We start from the raw sequence: 15,487 nt of genomic DNA on the forward strand, positions 1-15,487 counted from the left end.
TAATGGGAATTTTTAGTATCCTAAATAGTAACTCTGAGTTGGAAAAATTCAGAGAGACCCAAGTTGGATCATAGTTCCATCACTTCTCAACTATGTGACTGTGAGCCTCAGGTTTTATTGTCTTTCAAGTGGAGATAATATTGGACACATATATTTTAATAAGGATTACATGAGGTCCATATACAGTAAATTCTCAATGAATGCTATCTATTCATTTCTTATCCATTGTAATATAGATTGATTTTCACAAAGAAGTTACATATAATTTATTTAATAATTAGCATTTAGAACAGGCTGTCTATAAAATACGGATAACAGCATCCTTTCATTGCATTAAATATTTAATTTTAAATGATATGCCTAATTTTATTTTTTATTAAAACGTTTTGCATGGCACAACCACGAGAATGGCTAAATTAAAAGAAAGGTCAGATAAAAAACAAGTGTCACTGCCAAATATCAAGAATATGAAGCTAACTAGATATTCACCCAGAGGCAGTATGTCCCATCTTGCTGTGATACTCTAGGGTGACACCTGTTGTTATGGTATAAGTAATGGCATCTCCTTTCATTCTCAAAAGTATATTGGTTCGGCTTGTGAATTTTATTGTTGACTTAATTGAAATAAACAACATGAAGGTTGGGAAGAGAGACCTAACTATAGATATTTCAGAGATTAAAAAAAGATTAAAAGGATATTACAGACAATTGCATACTTGTGTATTAGAGAACTTAGATGAAATAGATTTATTCATTTTAAAGCAATATGTTAAAATTGACAACTGTATATATAAAACTTTATAAATGTAAAACCTATAACTATATATATATAATGTATATTATATATACACATATGTAATATATATAGTATATATATAAAATTTGAATAGTCTTAAAAATCATTAGAGAAGTTGAATGTGTTAAACATCTTCTGACAAAGAAAATACCTGAGATGGTAATATCCAAGAATAAATAATCCAATTTTAATATAATCCTCACAGAGAGAGAAAAAGAATCTCTCAATCTTCATGAGGCAAACATAACTTTAATAATAACATTAGATAAGGATAATCTAAAACAACAAAAAAAGAGAAAGTAAGAAAGCATCCTTACTTGAGAACATAGGTACACAATCCTAAACAAAATATTGGCAAAGCAAATATAAATATTTTTCTTCATAAAAAATCCAAAGGGGTGATCTAATGGACATATATAACATATAACTCCCCCCGAATAGAAGAATACACATTTTTGTCAATAACAAATTGCTTATCTCCAGTCTAAGTCTTTCCTCTTAGATAAAATCCACAAATTAAACCCTTCATTAGAGTGATCTGATTGGATAAAACTGTAAGCCCATCAAATTCAAAATTTCCATAACTGCATTTATCTGATGATAATTAATAAATCTTTCCCACATCCTCTTTTTTCCTACTTCAACCACTTCACCAAGCAAGAACTCTTGAAGTCATCATAAAATACTTCTATCCCTAGGCCAGAGACTTCCAATTGGTTACTGAGTCCTGCCAGGTCTATTGTTGACATGGCTCCATCTCCAGTGGTAATACCTCAGTAGGACCCTTGTTATTACCATGTAGACCAGCGTTCCCCAACCTTTTTGGCACCAGGGGTTGGGGACCCCTGATGTAGACCACTGCAGCTACCTTTGATGTCATCATCCTTTTTACCCATTTTACCCAGTCTTGAAACTCCTGCAGATTTACCTCTTTAATATGTGAATCTGATCATTGCTGTCTACTTAAAACCTTTTTGTGTTTTTCTATCCCCTTCAGTATTAAAATCTAATGTCAACAATATTTAGTGGGTTTCTGGACCCTGACTTCTAGATATGTTACCATATTCCTATACACTATGCTCTACTAATACCAAATTACTTGCAACACCTAAAAAATAGCATATTAATTTATGTTTCTTTGCTTTTGCAAATACTCCTTCTTCTGCTTGTAATATTCTTTTTTCTTTCTTAAATGGTTGATCCATATTTTCTTCAAAGAAGCCAATCACAGGAATCATCTATTTTCGAGATTCTTCCCAACTATTTTTTACGTTTCTCATGAAACCTCCTTTCCCCCTTTTCCATTCCTACAGTACTTATCACACTATAGTTTAATTTTCTTTTTATTTATTTTTTCCTATCTAGACTGAAAGCTCCTTGAAAGAAGGGATCATTGCTTGATCCCTGTGTTCACAGTGCCTAGCATATGCACTCAATGAAGATTTGTTGAATAAGTGACAAATGAATATAAAGTAGAATATGAAAGCATATGTACTAGTATACATATGTACACTCAAAATTTTGAAAGTGATTCTGTTTTGACTAAATATGAGATAATTTTTCCTTTTAGTACCCTCCTTAGTTTATATTTTGAGAAATAATGTGTACATATGCAGTTCTTAAGGTAGAAAAATCATTAATATAAAAATTCACTGTTGAATGAGTTAAAAAAACAAACTCAGCAAAAGAGATCAGATTTGTGGTTACAGAGGCCAGGCGAGGCGGGAAGTGGGGGGAGGAGGAATTGGATGAAGGCTGTCAAAATGTACAAACTTCCAGTTATAAGATAAGTAAGTACTAAGGATGTAATGTACAACATGATAAATATAATTGACACTGCTGTCATACTTGAAAGTTGTTAAGAGAGTAAATTTTAAGAGTTCTCATCAAAAGAAAAAAATTTTTTTTCTGTTTCTTTAATTTGGTATCTATATGAGATGAAGGATGTTCACTAAACTTATTGTGATAATCATTTCACGGTGTATGTAAGTCAAATCATTATGCTGTATACCTTAAACTTATACAGTGCTGTGTGCCAATTACATCTCGATAAAACAGGAAGAAAAAAAATAATAAAATGACTTCCTGGTTTGGGACTCAGGGTCTTTCACCACACAGGAAAAATTAGAACAGGAGCTGGTTTGGGGTCGGGTGGTAGAGAGGAGGAAGAAGATTTGGCAAGTGATAGGGCTAAGGTATCATGGTCAGAATACAATGAATTTTTCTTGAGGCATATCAGTTGTGGTAAGAAAGGATCATATAGGAGGGTAAATGGGGACGTCTGGGGGCAAGACAGCACCCCATTTTTGTCCAGTTTCCCTTTCCTTCCTTCTTTCCTTCCTTCTCTCCCTCCAGTCCTTCTTTCCTTTCTTTTCAAGGAATATGTACATGTGGTTTAAATACATAAATATATAAATATATATATGTGGTTTAAATATATATATATCACAAAAGAGAATAAGATGAAAAGCAACAGTCCCCTCACTTCCTATCTCCTGCCCCTCTCCAGAAGCAACCCCTTTAAACTACTTCAGCCGTTTTTTCTTGTAGTCTCCGTATCTAAATACAGTATGTATATGCCTACCAGTAGTCCTTCAATCATCAACTCTAGATTTTGTCTATTGACTTTTACTATGGTGTATGATAATTCATTTCCCTTTCAGTTTTAAAGTGGGGAGATAAGTAAGTCCTAAATTTCCTGATGAATCCCTGATTCCAGCAATAATTACCTTTATTGAGCACTACGTGAAAGACACAGCTGTTAATCACTTTGGATATATTAACTCATTTAATTACAAGCTCAGTTACAAGGACGGGGCTAGTAACAAAACCAGGAAAACAAAGATTTAAAAAACAGGGAGAAAAAAAGACAATGCTAGGCCTTCCCCACTGAAAAACGTTAAGGGTGAATGAAATAGCAGTTAGAAAAAAAAAAAAAAAAAGGACAGCTTTGAGGCACTAAAATTGCGACCGGCTCCTTTAATTCCCCGCGGCAGGCGGGGCGTGGCGCCAGGTGGCCTACACGAATGCCCCTTCAAGCTGGCGGCGTCCTACCAAGCCTGTGGCTTTGTAAGAGCCCGGGCCACGTGACGGAGACAGGCGGCGCTCTGTCTCCGCGCAATCTCTATGGTATTCTTCTCAGCCCACCCGCCCCTAGGGAAGCGGCAGTCACGTGACAAGCTCCGGGTTTACGGCAGGTGTCCACGTGACCCTGGCCTGCAGTAGGGTGGCTGCGGTGAGGTACCTGCGCTCGTGAAGGGTGGGTGGTTAGGTCGTAGGCACCGCAACCTCCGGCGGACTTTCCCAAGCGGCCAGGCTCGGGAAAAACGAGCCGACTGAGGCATTCGTCGCTTAGTGCCTACGGCACGGGTCTGTTCTTTATGCCACCTCCGCCTTCCTCGTCCCCACCTCTTTTCGGGTGAAGTCCCCTTTGGGTTTCGAGACCTTGGGGCCTGAGGCCCAAACTCGAAACGAACCCCCCACCCATCCCTCTTTCCTTCTCATCCTCCATCTCTCCCTTTGCATCACCGAATCACTTAGCCGTTGAGCTGGCCAGCTCGGCGGTGCCTTGAGGCCAAGTTCGAGGCGGTAAAGGTAACGGTGGGGAAAGCAGCCCCCCAGTGGACAAAGGTGGAGGCAAGACTAGAGCAGGCCTAAGGGCCGCAGGCAAGGAGAATAGGTGGCTGAGGGGGTGAACAGGAAAAAAAAAAGAGAGTACTGCGGATTTAGAAGGGACTGGAAAGGACTTGTTGCACAATGGAAGAATCTGACTCTGAGAAAAAGATGGAGAAAGAGAATCTGGGGACGAGAATGGATCCTCCCATAGGGGAACCGGAAGGATCGCTTGGGTGGGTGAAGGGTATTAAGTCAAACCTGGAAGGGAGGGGGCAGGGGGGACGTTCTAACTGAAGAGAGTATTGTGAATTAGAATACCCCACCTATGATAAATTCTTTCGATTTACCAGTAAGGTTGCTTTTGGTGATTGGATAAACTAGTAAGAGGTCTGGTTGCTAACTGGGGAGAAACAATCCTTAGGACAGGCCTGATATCACTCCGGGGAGGGGCAAGTGTTCTAATTGAGGAGGCAGTTCTGAATTGCTTTGAATTGTCAATAAAGGAGATTTTATGTCATCATGTTGACGATAAGAAGACTAGGAAGAGGGTTGGCTTTTCCTGGGCAGAGATCAGTGACTCGAGAGTGCTTTGCCAGTTTATACCTGAATTTGAGAATTTATATACTTTGTGCCTGTGATGAGTGAAATATGACTTGGAAGGACAGCTGAAGGACTTAAGATTTTTAGAAATATGCTGACTTTGAAAAACAGGATATTCAAATATGACAATATTGTTTGATTTATTAAAGCATTTGTAAATATTGCTTTGATAAATTTTTTAAGGTGATAAAAAATTGAATCTTGAATTTTAATGGCTCATTTATATTCCTAAATAAATCTTCCTAGGAGCTATTTCCTGAGCACATAATTAGGGGAGAGGGAGCATAAACCCAGTTTTATAATTTAGGAAAATGAGGGCCTCTACCTAACTGAGGTCCCCCACACAGTTGTACTCAGCTGTTGTACTAAATGCTCTTTTGCACCTCTACGTTAATTCCAATTTCTAAGGCAACTGGATCATGGAAACTCTGTCTTTTGGTTTATATCTGCAGGTGGGTGCTACCAAATACAGCCATGAAGAAAAAGGTAAGACATGTTAGGTACATCAAAAACATGAAGGTAAAGGTAAGAAGTTACTGTTCAGGAAGCATATTTGTGGTCATATCTGCCATCTTTCCTTGACTGTTGTAGGAACCTTCTACATGTTCTCCCTGACTCTTGTCCCCTTCTTTGCTGTCAGATTTAATTTTTCTAATACAGAAATCTAAGTAAGTCATTCACATACTTAAGAACTTTTTGTAACTTCCTGAAGCCCATAGAATACAATCCAAAAGATTTCATCTCATAGAATGCCCTTTAAAAATCTATTCCTGACTAAACCATCAGCCATACCTTTGCACCCTATCATAGCCATGCAGAATCTGTTTTTCTCCAAGTTTACAAATTAATTTGCACTTTGTGCAAGCCATACACACACACTACACAGGCCTCTGCTTGCACATTTATGTTGAACCCAACTCAAATGTTATCGCTATTGGGTTTCATGTGAGTTCCCCAAATGGAATTTAACACTCCTTCCCTTGTGCTCTTATGGTACTGTGCCTCACCTTGGGGTTTAAGAAGAATCGATAAGGGCACAGTTCTAGAGTAAGTTTCTGAATCTTTTGGGCTTTCAGTTTCTCCATTTATAAAATGGTGATAATAAGGTTACCTGTCTCATAGAATTATTATGAAGTTTTTAAACAAGCAAATGCAGATAGAGCACTTAGATTAGTACTTAATACAGTTAGCCTTGATAAGTCTTTCATAAGCTATTAAAGTAAGATTTCTTAAACAACAAAAGCTCATAAAAAAGAATGAAATATTGCCATTTGCAGCAATATGGATGGACCTAGAGAATGTTATGCTTGGTCAAGTCAGAGAAAGACAAATGCTATATGATATCACTTATATATGGAATCCAAAAAATAATACACATGAATCTATATACACAATAGAAACAGACTCACAGACATAGAAAACAAACTAGTGGTTACAAAGGGGAGAGAGACAAATTAGAGGTATGAGAGTAACAGACACAAACTACTATACACAAAATACATAAGCAACAAACATTTACTGTATAGCACAGGCAATTATATCCAATATCTTGTAATAACCTATAATGGAATATAATCTGCAAAAAGAATGAATCACTGTGCTGTATACCTGAAACTAACACAATGTTGTAAATCAACTATACTTCAATTAACAAAAAAAAGAAATACACTGTATTTAGCCTTAACTTTATCTGATAAGTCAGTTATATAACTTCAGTTTGCTAAGGAAATGTTCTTGATGATCCGGTCTAAAGTTGCTATCAACAAGGATGCCTAAAAATACCAGAAATTTGTAAATGATAAAGAATAAAAGCAAAACGTTTCTCTAACAGCTTTAGACTATATCCTCAGTAACGTTTCCTTAGTGAGATAAAGTTATCTAGCTAAATAGATTAAGCCTGAGTGCAGTACCCTTTTATTAATACTCCCTATATTTGTAATTAGAAATTTTTATAAAATATCTTGGAATTGAAGATAGAACATGTATCCTCTCATTTGAAAATCAAGGTAATTGGAATTATATTTATAAATTTTGAGTTAGAAAAGACCCTTAAAAGTTACCTCACCAAAAAAAAAAAAGTTACCTCACCCAATTTCCCCCCTAGTGCAAGAATCTACAGCATCTTTGATAGGTGTTTTTCTGTCTTCGTTAAATGCTATCATTGACAAGAAGGTGTTTACCTTCACCCTTTGCATTGTTAAAAAATTGCTTGTTTTATATCTTTGTTTTGATAGCTTGCTCATTCTTTTGATGAACATATTTTGAGCGTCTGTTATATGTTAGGCACTGAAAACTCAAAGGGGATTTTCCCTGCCATTCAGGCGCTCAGAGTCTTGTGAGAGACCAAAAAAACAAATTGGAAAACTGCAGTGCATTATGGTCTTAGCAGTGTCATAAGAGTGTCATGGGAAGACAGAGGTGAAATACATCTAAGACAGCCTAGGGCATTGGGATCAGAGAAGTTCTTGAGATGATGACTGAACCAAGACTTGAAGGGTAAGTGGAGCTTAGCTGAAGGAAGAAAAGGGAGTGGAAAGTTACTGGCAGAGAGTTCAGCATGAAAAAAAGACCTGGAGCAATCAAAGGGACTATAAGCAGTTCAGTTCAGTATGGCTGGACTCGACAAGTTCCAGGCTAGGAGCGTCAGAAGATGAGGGCAGAGGAGTAGATAAGCCAGATCAAGGAGGGTCTTATATGTAGTTTAAAGACTTGATCCTGTAGGCAATGGGACGCTCTTGAAAAGAAAAGAGTAATTAATGGAACAAAATCATGAAGGTAAGTAAAAGGGATGAAATTAAGGGCAGAGGTGGTCAGGTTGATCCTGAGGAGGAGAAAGAACTTTCAGTTATACTGAAATACCCTGCCAGATAGTTCAGTGCATAAAACATTACATTATGAGAGTTCCTCTCAAGTTGATATTTTGCTAACATAGTACTGAATGCATGATAGTATATATTAATAGCATAATAAATTCACTTTGATTCTATCACCAAGAGAATGTGTGACTCATGACAGGCAAGTGGCTGGGCTCTGGAATTCTCGGTACCTCTGCATTCACCACTGGTCAGAGAACTAGTCAGTTACAAGTATCCACTCTATGTTATTAGTACTGTCACTTCAGTGAAACATCAAGTGCAAGAGAGAAATAGATCCCTTTAGACTTGATTTGCTCTTGATCTCTGACTTCTTTCCTTTCTTTTTTCCCATTTTGTCCTTAGGTGCTGTTGATGGGTAAAAGTGGGTCTGGTAAGACCAGCATGAGGTCTATTATCTTTGCAAATTATATTGCAAGAGACACACGTCGCCTTGGTGCAACAAGTAAGATGTTTTATCTTATTGTAAAGTCAGGTGATCTTAATAATTCGCATAACACACTTGGTTGCAGTAACTTGGGGATGCAGAGATTGACAGATTTGTTTTTGAGCATGTTTCCTTTTTTTTCATTCCTTCTCAGAAGGATGTAACCTAATTCTGGTTACTACTGCTTGCTCTCTTGGGGAGGTTCTTTCCTTTCTAGGTTGGTTACCAAATGGGATAACCTTGTCCAACTTCGTTTTTATCCTGCTCTTTCTCAACAAGCATAGGGGTCCTTTTGTTTGTTCACTTTTTAGGAGGGGGAGGGTGTTTGTTTTTAACAGTTATTATATAAACAGAAATTAATTTATAGGCATTAACAAGCATAACATTAAAATCTAAGATTTTATAAAGCAGTAGTCCTAGTCTTCATTAAAAGGTAAATTATTGGGTTTGGGAGGCTGTCAGAGGGAGGTTACCCAGATCTGTACTCTGCTACTTCTCTTCCTGGATACATATAGATGTTTTCTTTGGAGTTACAGCTTTGACTTGAGAAATGTTTCCTTGCCCTTTATGGTTTGAATGTTAAATCTGGTTTCTTAGTATAGGCTAGTTGGGCTGCCATGGCTGCCAGTTCAGTGGATCTATGCTCCTGGGAGACCCTTTCAGTCTTTAGGCTATAACGCCTTTTCATTTTGTAACACCTAAGGGTTTCTGGATTCTTCCTTGGTCCTTGGCCTCTAGGTGACGAAACCACTGCTCTACCTGGCTTTCAGATTTTCCTGATCTGGGTTGCTAGCATCTTGGACACTTTTAGGGACAAGCCACCCACTACTTCATAAGGTATCTCTGGTTTCAAGAACAACAAACATTTTTAAAACACCCTATGTTCCAGAACCTAGGATACAAAAGAGAAGGGAACCTCATTTCTGTTCTTAATGTGCTTGGAGTGTAGAATAGACTCATAATTAGGGAAGCTTTAATGATTAGAAAGTTATTTCTTAGAGCCCTGAATCTATTTCCATTTATTTTTGTTAGCTGGTACCCTTTCTGTTCTCTTGAGCCTATGCAAATATTTTAGTATGAGTAATGTCTCAATCTATCCTAGCCATTCCTTGCCTCCCAAATCTTATCTTCCTTAAGTTAAATATCTCCAGCTCCTTCATCTATTCCTCGTTTGACATCATTTTGAAGCATATTTAAGGACTTGTTAGAATATGTCTATATTTTTTAGTGATGAGACTTAAATGAAGATGTGGTCTAATCAGAGCAGAGTAGGACTGTTACATCTCTTGTTCTATAGGCATCACACTACTGTTAGCACAGTCTAGCCCCTACTCTCCTGTGGAGCAGCCTTCATCATACTGAGTAATACTAAAAAAAAGAAAATTCCTTTTCACATATATTTTTATTAAAACAACATATCCTCCTTCTGATTCTTGTGAAGTTAATATTTTGAACCTAAGAATAAATGCTTATCTCTGTTAAATTATTCAGTTTTGATTGTTTTAGCCCATGAAAGGTTAACTTAATTCCAGAACAAGTTACTATCTCACTGGGCCTCAGTTTCCTTATCCATAGAAAAGGGGTTGGATCCTATTTTCATTTTAGCTACTTATTCTCTCATTTGATATGTTAGCTATCCTTCCTAGCTTTGTGCAGTTTGTACACTTGATAAGCATCTCATCTAGTTTTCATCTAAGTCATTTATCAAAAATTTTGGTCAGGACAGGGTCTTATGGCCTGTTGTGCCTCAAGAGACTTCCTTCTAGAAAGTACCTGTCCAAACTTCTCCCTGTTTTGTATTTTAATTTTTTTCTATTTTTCCAAGTTTAATATCTAGACCTAATAATCACATGGTTTCAGTAGATCAGAGGAAGCTAATGTTTATTGTATGGTGTTTTATTTACTTTAGTTCTCATATTAACTTCATTTTAATAGGTGAAGAAAGTATGACTTAGAAGTTAAGGTCACGCAACTCATAAGTGTTAGAACTAGAATGTCAATCTATGCTCCTGCTTTATTCATTGTTCTACAGCCACAATTCCTGGCAGACTTCTTTCTGTTTATGTTTTAAATTCTGCACATTTCATTGATGTACTTTTTTCTAGTCCAATTAATATTTTTGTTTTTAGCTAATCAGCAGAGTGGATTGACTACCTAAGTCTGGTGAATAGTCTTAAAACCCAAATTTCAGAGCTAGTCAAGCTATTTAATAGTTTTGAAATAATCTAGCAGATTTGTTAAAAAGTTATGAACAGAATGTTGCAAATTATATGAACCCTGTACATGAAGCAGGCCATTTGTTTTAACAAGTGTTTTTCTGGAGCCTCCTGTGGATGGGACAAGGCTCTTGACCTTAAGAATATCTCAAGTGGATCTTTATCAATAATACTTTGTTAGCAAGTGCTGTATTTCTTAAAGGTGATAAAAGTATACTTCAAAATATTATGTTGGCCTGATGCTTTAGTGTATCACTAGCTAGTTTGTCATTGCTGAAGAAAGGTCTTGGTTCTACTTGCTAAACTTATAGACTAATTAAAAATACATATAGTGTATTGATTTTTACTTAACTATTTTTGTGAAGTTGCTGATTTTCTTTAAAAGTAGTGAAAGAGTACTTATTCTAAAATATTATATCACCTTGAAGGTTTTAGTGTTTCTCTAGTTTGTCATTGCTGAAAAAAGTCCAGGTTCATTTTGTTAAACTTAGAGTGTACTGTGTTTTGAAATTTGAAGTAAGGATACAGAATGGTGGTATTCATTTATCAGGGGGCTGTTAAAATGTGTTTATTGGAATAGTAAACTTGTCGATAAAAATGTGATTATGAAGTATTTTAGTCTCAAACACTGTTGACGGCTCCAAGATTTCCTGCCTTCTCAAAATTCTCTGATCCCTTGGCTTTTATTTAATGCTTTATTACCCTGGTTTTATTCCTTTATCTTTAACCATCCCTTCCTTTTAAAAAATGAATATTTTCTTCTTTCTGCCCCATAAGTGTATGTGATTTCCCAAACCTCTGTTCTTGGTTCTTTTCAGTTGCTGTTGTGATAGCAGGACAGGAAGATTAGGAGAGCCAGAGGGCCCTATAGGAGACCTGAGACTAAAGAGGGAGGCTGAAATTGGGGGTTAGATCATAAAATGCCCTGTAAGCCAAGCCAGGTTGTTTAAACTGAGGGTAGAAGGCAACCCTTAGAGAGTTTCAAACAGAAAAGTAATATGGTCAGATTTCAATATTTTTAATTTTCAATTTTAATTAGAAAAGTAATACTTGTGAAAGATTCAAACATTGCAGAAGTGTAGAAAGTCTACTCTGTCCCTCATTCTCAGGCCTACTTCCTAGGGACAACCACCATTAGTAATTTGAGGTTATCCTTTTGGCCTTATGTTTTCTGGGTATATACAGTAATATATAGACAGAGACATGTTATTTTTTTTTTCTTTTTAAAGAAGAATGAAATAAAATCTGCACTGTGGAGAGATCATTATACCTGTAATATAGAGGATAGTTTGGAGGGAGGCAAGGGAAGAAACAGATTGACAGATTAGGGGACTGTTTTTAGTAGACCAGGTAAGAGATTATAGGGGCTTAACTTGGGTTAGGGTGGTAATAGTGGATGTGGTGAAAAGTAAATGGATTTGGGATATTTAAAAGGTAGAGTCAATATGACTTGCTGGTAGGTTTGGGGGGAATGATGGGGGAAAGACTGGACTCAAGGATGAAACTTAGTGTTTGGCTTAGGCATCTGGTTAAATTCACTGAGTTAAGGAGGACTGAAAGAGGAATAGATTTTGTGGGAAGAATGGGCAGATGATGAGTTATATTTGGATGCATTGAGTTTGGGATACTTGTGGTTTATGCAAGTAAAGATGTCCAGTATATGATTCAGAAAGGGAAGAGAGAAATCTGTATTATAGATACATGTTTATGGATTATCAGTATCCAAATGGTAAATAAGATGATATGAATTGATTAGCTTGCCTGGCGGAAAGAATACATAGAGAGAAGAGTAGGTGGCCAAAGATGGAATCCTGAATAACTCCAGCATTTAAGGGACAGAAAGAAGAATAGGAGCCTGTGAAAGAGGACCTGCCAGAGAGGTTATAGGTAATGCTCTCAGAGGCCAGGAGAAGAGAATTTTTTGAGAAGAGAGTAGTCAACAGTGTCATGCTGCAGATAGTAAGACAAGGACTAAAAAGTCCATTGGATTTGGTAATGGGGCCATTGGTCACTTGATGAGAGCAATTTCTATGATATGGGAGTAGAAACCAGATTTCTATCCCATGTGCTCCATATCTAAACAGTCGCTGAATCCTGTCACTTCTTTTATTATTGTCTTTCCCTTTCTCAGTAGCACTTCTTTCCATTTTTTTTTAGTACTAGACCGTTTACATAGTCTTCAAATTAATAGCAGTTTGAGCACCTACTCTCTCGTAGACTCTGTTGGAAATACAAAGACATGTAAGATATGATTCCTTTTCCAAGGAGGGGGAAGTAAAGGGGAAAAGGGAAGTAGTTTGAGCACCTACTACGTGCCAGGCACTTGATGTATAATAATTCCTGTAATCCTCACAGTAATGTGAGGTCAATAGTATGCCTCCCACCTTTTTTTTAACAGAAGAGGAAACTAATACTCAGAGGTTAAGTGACTTACCCAAGGTCACACAGAGAGGTAGAGCTGATATTTGAAGTAAGAACTGTTTGACTCCAATGTCCATGTTTTTTTTAAGTAATGCTTTGCTGCTTATGATCTAGTTTATGAGAAGATAAAATTGCACAAAAGTTAGATAGCAGTCAATTTAAGCAACAGCTGCAAGGTAGTCGTAGAAGAAACACCACTGTGTGATGTTTAACTGTTACATAAATTGTAAAGATGATAATTGCTAGACTTTGAGAAATTTCCAGGATAAGAATTTTCATTATTGTTCCTTGTGATTTTTAGTGCCTGGCAGAGAGTAGATGCTTAATAAATGTTTAAATGAATTCAGAGGGAGTGATGATGGTAAGTGGGGGTGGCCAGGTAGGGCTTTTAGAGGAGGTGGGATTTAAGCTGGGTCGTAGAAGATGAATCTAACTTTGGAAGAAAGGTGGGGAGGACTTTCTAGGCAGATGGACACAGTAGGCAAAGTAAAGGGTGGGGAGGGAGGTGTAAGGCAGAGGTCGCAAACAGGCAGCCCATATGCTGGATAAGGCCTGTAGATGTGTTTTGTTTGGCCTATGTAATGTTTTAGAAAAATTGGAATTAGTTATCAATATGTAAAAGTTTCCATAAAAAATCTGGATTTCCTACTACTATTGAAAAATTTAAAGATCTGGTAATCCTGAGCCCACGTTCCTGCATGGCAAATGAGCTAGAGCTGTGTAACTGCTACCCACTCCATCGTCCCCTTGGGTGGATATTTACTCTCCATACATGATCAACTTCACTCTTGTACGTTTACCGGCCTGGCTCCTATTAGCAAGTTTGCGACCCCTGATGTAAGGTATGTTGGAGGTTGGGGTGGTAGAGGGGTTTGGGAGGACTATGAATAAACCAAATTGGACTGGAGCGAAAGGCTTCGTTAATGTGAATCATTGGGGAACATAAAGGTATATTGGAAGCCAAATTCTGAAGGACCTTGAATGCCCCACGTGTAGGTATGGAGGAGCCATTGAAAGTTTTTTGAATGGGGAGTGACATGTTCAAAGTAGTGTTAAGAAGATGAATCTTGCAGTAGCCTATAGGATGAAGTAAAGTGAGTAAGGCTTCCTGGTGGGAGGTAATTATGGAGCTACTGTAGTTGTATAGGCTTGTGAAGGTAAGGGCCTTCCTTAATGTTAGTAGCAGGTTGTAAAACAAAGAGTGGAATTGAGAGAGATTGCAAAGGAATAGCAATGAATTGAATGTGGACAGAGGAGTCAAAAATGACCCCCTCAAAATGGGAAAATGGTAGGGTCATTAACCAAAATAGGAAATCAATAGAGGGAGCAAGTTTGGTTATGTTTTATGTTTGTTTTGTATTTGGTTTTTGTTGTCTTTTTTTAATTTTTAAATTTTTTGTGGAGGGTGTTTATGGGTCAGAAAAGAGCTATTAAATGGTATATGTCTCTGTCTTACATGTTGAAATTTTAACAGTATTATAATTGGAGATTGTTTCTGCTCTAAGCACTAAAACAACTAAAAAGTAAAACGACTTACGTGAGAGCCAGTTCTGTAGCTCAGGGTAGTTTAGGTGCCCACCTTGCCACTAAACCACACCACTAAGCTGAAAATCACCTTCTTGTTGTAGCTTTGAGCATTTCACTCCACTTTGGTCCTTCTAAATTCCATGGGTTAGCACGTTGCTTATTTTGAGGTTCATCTCGCATGCTACAATTACTAGATTTGTCATGTTTGTCTTCCAGTTGATGTAGAACATTCTCATGTTCGATTTCTGGGAAACCTGGTATTGAACCTGTGGGACTGTGGTGGGTAAGTACCATCTGCTTAATTCTTCATGAGGCAAATGTCAATAATCATGGCATGTAGTATAATCAGCACAGAGAATACATTAAAGTAACTATCATTTGTAATAGCTACATTAGATAGAAATTACTTCAGAATTGGCACTTGATTAAATAAAGATCTCTGACTTTCATGTCATTGTGAAAATGCCCTCTGTATGTGACATGTTTAAGCAGCACTCACACAAGCTGTATCTAGGTATCTGTAGTATGGGATCGAACATTGTTCTCTTTTTCTGGTGAAGAAATTAGGTTTCTATCTCAGGTGGCCTAACATCAGTCCTGAGCTCTTAGCCATCACGCCATACCGCCTCATTCTTTGTTATTTCAATAATTATCTCCAGGCAATCTAAGCACTGTTGATTGGACCTCAGTTCTCCAGCTGAGTTTCCCACTGTTGGAGGAATAGGAGACAGTTTTTCCTCTCATGTCCAGGACACTTCCAGAATATCCTATCATAAATACACATTCACTGTGCATGTGGTGCTCCCTTGCATCTCTGTACTGAAGCAGCAATATGTAGTGCACAGTGGTTAGGAGCCTAAGCTATGGAGTTAGATTGGGGTTTGTATCTCAGCTCTGTTAGCTGTGTTATCTTGGATAGATCATTTAAACTCTCCGAGCTACAGTTTCTTCATCTGTACAATAGGAATAATGATAGTACCAACTCCTATGGTTGTTTTGATGATTAAGATTA

At 37.4% G+C, this 15,487-nt stretch overlaps 1 protein-coding gene across 8 annotated transcripts in view; it reads left to right on the top strand.

Moving 5' to 3' along the window:
• The first annotated feature begins 3,972 nt into the window (after positions 1 to 3,972).
• The window catches only part of RRAGB (Ras related GTP binding B), a 50,827-nt gene continuing 39,312 nt past the window's right edge, over positions 3,973 to 15,487 (top strand). Inside the window, exons 1-5 of one of the 8 annotated variants that reach the window (XM_032620508.1) lie at positions 3,982 to 4,644; positions 5,464 to 5,497; positions 8,230 to 8,329; positions 12,685 to 12,768; positions 14,692 to 14,758. In XM_032620508.1, the coding sequence (XP_032476399.1) occupies positions 4,553 to 4,644; positions 5,464 to 5,497; positions 8,230 to 8,329; positions 12,685 to 12,768; positions 14,692 to 14,758 (377 nt within the window). In that variant the 5' untranslated portion in view covers positions 3,982 to 4,552. Of the gene's footprint in view, positions 4,645 to 5,463; positions 5,498 to 8,229; positions 8,330 to 12,684; positions 12,769 to 14,691; positions 14,759 to 15,487 lie in introns of all 8 variants that reach the window. The other 7 variants (XM_032620514.1, XM_032620513.1, XR_004348129.1 and 4 more) reach the window with 7 other exon arrangements.

The sequence above is a fragment of the Phocoena sinus genome, chromosome X, assembly GCF_008692025.1.
Source record: "Phocoena sinus isolate mPhoSin1 chromosome X, mPhoSin1.pri, whole genome shotgun sequence".
In the NCBI taxonomy this organism is placed as follows: domain Eukaryota; kingdom Metazoa; phylum Chordata; class Mammalia; order Artiodactyla; family Phocoenidae; genus Phocoena; species Phocoena sinus.